The 4,569-nt window shown below is 41.6% G+C and overlaps 2 protein-coding genes across 3 annotated transcripts; both read right to left on the bottom strand.

The window, feature by feature from the left end:
- Positions 1–1,918: 1,918 nt before the first annotated feature.
- Positions 1,919–3,549, bottom strand: LOC131879249 (zinc finger protein 112-like). 2 transcript variants are annotated; one of them, XM_059225518.1, is made up of 3 exons: positions 3,297–3,549; positions 2,864–3,224; positions 2,659–2,798 (listed from the first exon to the last, which is right to left on the bottom strand). In XM_059225518.1, exons 1-3 carry the CDS (start codon positions 3,455–3,457, stop codon positions 2,793–2,795), a joined length of 528 nt encoding a protein of 175 aa, XP_059081501.1. In that variant the 5' UTR covers positions 3,458–3,549; the 3' UTR covers positions 2,659–2,792. The 2 variants fall into 2 exon arrangements, with proteins under 2 accessions (XP_059081500.1, XP_059081501.1); XM_059225517.1 differs by having other exon boundaries at positions 1,919–3,224.
- A 51-nt stretch (positions 3,550–3,600) lies between these two features.
- On the bottom strand, positions 3,601–4,528 carry LOC131879252 (large ribosomal subunit protein bL17m-like). Its single transcript, XM_059225520.1, has 3 exons — positions 4,435–4,528; positions 4,016–4,357; positions 3,601–3,948 (listed from the first exon to the last, which is right to left on the bottom strand). The coding sequence occupies exons 2-3, from the start codon at positions 4,334–4,336 to the stop codon at positions 3,652–3,654; spliced, it is 618 nt and encodes a 205-aa protein (XP_059081503.1). The 5' UTR covers positions 4,337–4,357; positions 4,435–4,528; the 3' UTR covers positions 3,601–3,651.
- Between the last annotated feature and the right edge of the window lie 41 nt (positions 4,529–4,569).

Genomic DNA, 4,569 nt, shown 5'->3' with positions numbered 1-4,569 from the left:
CTCGATGGTCTATCAAAAAGATTGGAGAGCTACGAGCGTTGTTTCCCTCTGACAAAGTTAAAGACTCCACCACATATAAATGCTCTTGATAAGGAAGGTGCTGAAGAGGCTGAAAAGGAAAACCAAGCTGGGCAGTGCCCTCATATGATATGAGGGAGGTCTCGATTCGATTCTCTTTCTCGACTTTTCTTAAGGAAACTGTTAGACGCTAACTACACCCGTAGATGGAGAACCAATCTGATATGGCTTAAGGTATTGCCTATCGAAATTGTAAACGGACAATGTAATGGCTGGTTTCTCTGGCCGGGCGAGGTTCAACCCTTCGACTCTAGCACCCATATTACATAAATTAATTTTGTATTGCTGGGCAGTACCGTTTTTACTTGTAAGAAAACAAATAGTGCGACGAGTAATTATTGAAGCTAGTGTTTTTAACCTGTCGTACTGGTAACGCAAACAAGATAAGATTCTATTCGCCAAGTGTCGTGGATTCAAACCTGGGTGTTCGAAGTTAACCCTTTCAGAAACTAGTCAAACCGAGTGGTCTAAGAGATAATACTAACTAATACAATAAAATTGTTTTCTCAAGATGTTATGGGTTGCAAACCCGGGCGCAAAAAAATAACCCTTCAATGGAGGCGACAAGTCGTAATGGTTTTTGCATTGTCCAAGCATTAGGGAGGTCTTAGGTTTGAGTTCTACTCGTCGTCCTCTCACCAAAGGCAATTATTACCTAGATGTTCCAACCGCATTCGCAGACGGAAAACCAATATGCTACGGATTTTGACTCTGCCTATCGATAGAATGGACGATGTGAAAGCTGGCTTGACTGGCCGGGCTAGTCTGAACCTTCCAATCATAACACGCACCAATCAAAAAAATATCATTGGCTAAGCAAGGAAGGAAAAAGAATGGAATTTGGTGTAGCTCAAATGATGCACATGTTTCTATAAACAACTTGGAATTTGATCATTTGCATACGGACTAAAAAGGATGAGCGTTTTTTTGAAATTGGAACGGCTTTGTAAGTGATTTATTTCATATTGTTGCAAATGGTACTTGCTTTAAAACAGGAAATATCTGAACATAAAGCTTGCCGATCTATATGCAGTTGGGTTTGCTTTCCCCCAAGGGTCTACTTTTAATTTCCTAAATCTCATTTGCTCTACCACTAAATCTTTTTTTCCCCTTGTCCCCTTTCAATTCGTATTGAGGTCGGATCTTGGTGCACAGGCTCTATAAGGTGCAATGAAAATTCGGGAATTTATTTTTTACAAATATCTCCACAAGAGATTGAGAAACGGAAACAAAATATTAGAGGCACATTTAAGACTAAGCTTTTTAAAGCTTTAATGACTTTAGTGTTCAATTTATTGTCCTTTCTTTCTTCATTAGATCTCGGACATGCATTGGAAAGAGAACATACGTGCAGAGATGGTGTCACCAAATATCTAGTTCCAGGTTCACTCCAAGGAAGAATTTATCAAAAATGGTTCAAGAGTGGTGCAAGTACAGTTTACCATGGTTTTTGCCATAATTATGTTGGCTTCAATCAAGACATGATATCAAGGTAATAAATAGACTACAGCATTTGGTACATATTTGAGGAAATTTAATGAGGAAAACAAACGATAAACTGAACCGTGAAATCATTGAAGCTTTCATATTTAATTTAAATTAGGGATCAAAATTTGTATCGATTAGTCGATTTCTTGTGGAGATATTTGCGACAAAGATAAATTCCTGAATTTTCTACGCACCCTGTAAACGTTAATCTCCCTTAACCTGAAATACTTCTGTACATTTAAAAATTGTTCAAAATGCATTTAAACTGAACATCCGCTCTGCGTTGATTCGTAAAAGAAGTTTTTTAAAGTATCATTTTGGAGAATCCTTCTACATAACTTTGAAACATTAGTAAAATTAGGAAAGGTTTTTAATTGGATGTAGGGACAGAGAACAACATTTGTGCCAAGGCCAATCAGTGACACAGGGATTGGTCTTTGACAATAGGACAGCAAAACATTCATGCAGGAGGTTTGGACGGGGCAGAAATCTCCAGAAGCGATTTGATATCCTTGGTGTGTTCAATTGGCAAATTGAGTAGTTGATGTTTGTCTCTGCGATGAATACCTAAAGTAGACAAACTGGCGAAATCTTTATCACAAACCTCACACGTGTGTTTGATCCCATGCGTGAAAAGGTGGCGATTGAGACACTGCTTGTTTTTCAGTGCTTTGCCGCACACTCCACAAAGAAACGCCTTTTCACTCGAATGAGAACGGATGTGTTCCTTCAAGTTAGACTTGAGGGCGAACCTCTTCCCACACTTGTCACAACAGTGTTCTTTTCGGCGATTATCATCGTGCATGATCTTTTTGTGAGTCGTCAGCCCGCCTGAACTGGCAGACTTATACTCACATTGGTCACACTGATACGGTTTTTCGCCCAAGTGAATTCTCATGTGTGATTTCCTGGAGGTGTTGTCGCCAAATCCGCGGCCGCAAATGTCACACTTGAACTTCTTCATATGTGATCGATTCATGTGCTCATTGACTAGAGTCCGATTAGGGTAAGATTTATCACAGAAGTAGCAAGTGAAAGGGGATTGCTCTTGGACACTGGAATGTGATTTGACGATATGCTTCCAAACACCAGTAGACGTCGTCCAACTTTGGCTGTGATTGCATCCTTGGAATGCGCAGAAATATTTGCCTCCAGACCTTCTCCAATGAGTGGGTATCTCTTGGGCATTGCATTTGAGCAAGTGGGCGTGGAAGTGGCTAGGGTTTTTATACCTTCGGTCACATTTATCACATGTAAATACTCTGTTCACGTCCAAGTTGACATCCTGGTCAGTTACCTCTAATTTGATATCTAACGGAAGATCTGAGGATGTGTCAGCCTCCTCAGGGGGTTCTTTGGAAACAGCCTCCAAAAAGTGTTGAAATTCGGCCGGGGGTGTGGTCATTTGCCACATTGAGCAATTGCGACCGAATGCTTGACTCAGACGAGGACCCATTTGTAAGCAATCCTGACTTTGAGCCTCCGTTGCCAAAGCTGGAACAAGGCACACTTCCACAATTTTGCCCACTCCCTTCAGGATGTCCTCCAGGTGTTCCAAGAGAGATTGAAGCTTTGAACAGTTGTCATTGGGAAGACAGCAGGTCACAATCCACTCTAATATAAGATCTAACAATTTCATAGACGGAAGAGCTCTTGATCTGAAAAGTAAGTAATTACTACACGTTAGTAGTCATGATGATGGGCCTCATACATCCGAAAAACCCGCCTACTTGATGATATTCCAAGCAATCATGGGATTCATATCTTCGATCAGTTTGGATAGATGGAACAATTGTTTGGCTTCTTGACAACTATGTGAGTCCTCATATTCCATAGAGAGGCCAACACAACTGGCTTTAGTGGCAGAGCCATAACTCAACTCCGGTTCCATACTGTAAATCTTCTCTTATACACAGAATTAATGCAACCCTTTTAGATCACACCTTCTATTTCTATTTCTCCATGGAAATAACAACAACATCAACATTAATGGCGGAACTCAACCATATCCAACGCAAAGAAACCTTACAGGGATTTCAGACGGGACTAAACGATTTATTATATCATTGAGATTTGAACACAAGATCATTTTTCAGCATCATCAGGATTTTCCCCATGTTTGGCATTGAACTCTTTGAGCTCTTGATCTGCGATGGCCTGAGCTACGGCCGTGAGATTGAAATCCCGCTTGGCCTCCGATAACAAAAAATTGTGAATATGATTTCGATTGGGTTGGCTATTCGAATACTCCAACTTGGGCAAGGGATGACCTCGTAGCTCCACCACCTTCAATTTCCCATCCCATGCTCGGCTCGGAGCCTGAAGGGTGGTCTCGTAATTCACGGGCACCGTCCAAATTTGAGTGTAAGACTTCCTTGAATCCTAGAATCAAAGCAACATTGTCAATTTACGTCCATGGTTCAACGTCAATACAATCGAGCTTTTTTACCTGAAACCTGGGCACTAAAACCTTGAATAGCTTGTGAATGGCTGATTTATCCTCGGCCAACCACCACGTGGCCATTTCCATGGTGTGGGCGTGTTTCTCTCCATTGAGGATGGCGTCTGAGATGAGACGCTCTGTGTAAAGACGGGTTATTTCCGCGGAGTAGGGAGCACATTCAATTCGTTCATTCGCGATCAAGGCCGTGACTCGAGTACGAATGAGTTCCAAGGATCCGCGGGGACCATGGGCGTGTCGGGGCAATTTCTTGTGGAGCACATTGACCCTTAGTTTGGAGACCAGATGTTGGAGCTCAGCTTGGTTCATAATGCAAAGGATTCTGGGATTCTGTCATGGAGAGCAAAATAAAGCTTATCTTTCTCGAGTAATTAGGCCCATCGGATCGGTGTTTAGTGATTACTTACTTTCTAGGATGTGGAACTTGTTCCTACATCTGGGATTGTTGTCAGACCTAGCATGCTTCATAAACGGTATTGGGATTTGTGCAATCACAAAACCTAGATTTTAGTAGAGAGATGGTTATTTGGGTAGTGTACCAA

This window comes from Tigriopus californicus, chromosome 4 (genome assembly GCF_007210705.1).
Source record: "Tigriopus californicus strain San Diego chromosome 4, Tcal_SD_v2.1, whole genome shotgun sequence".
Taxonomy (NCBI): Eukaryota; Metazoa; Arthropoda; class Copepoda; order Harpacticoida; family Harpacticidae; genus Tigriopus; species Tigriopus californicus.
This window is presented reverse-complemented; position numbering and strand designations above follow the sequence as displayed.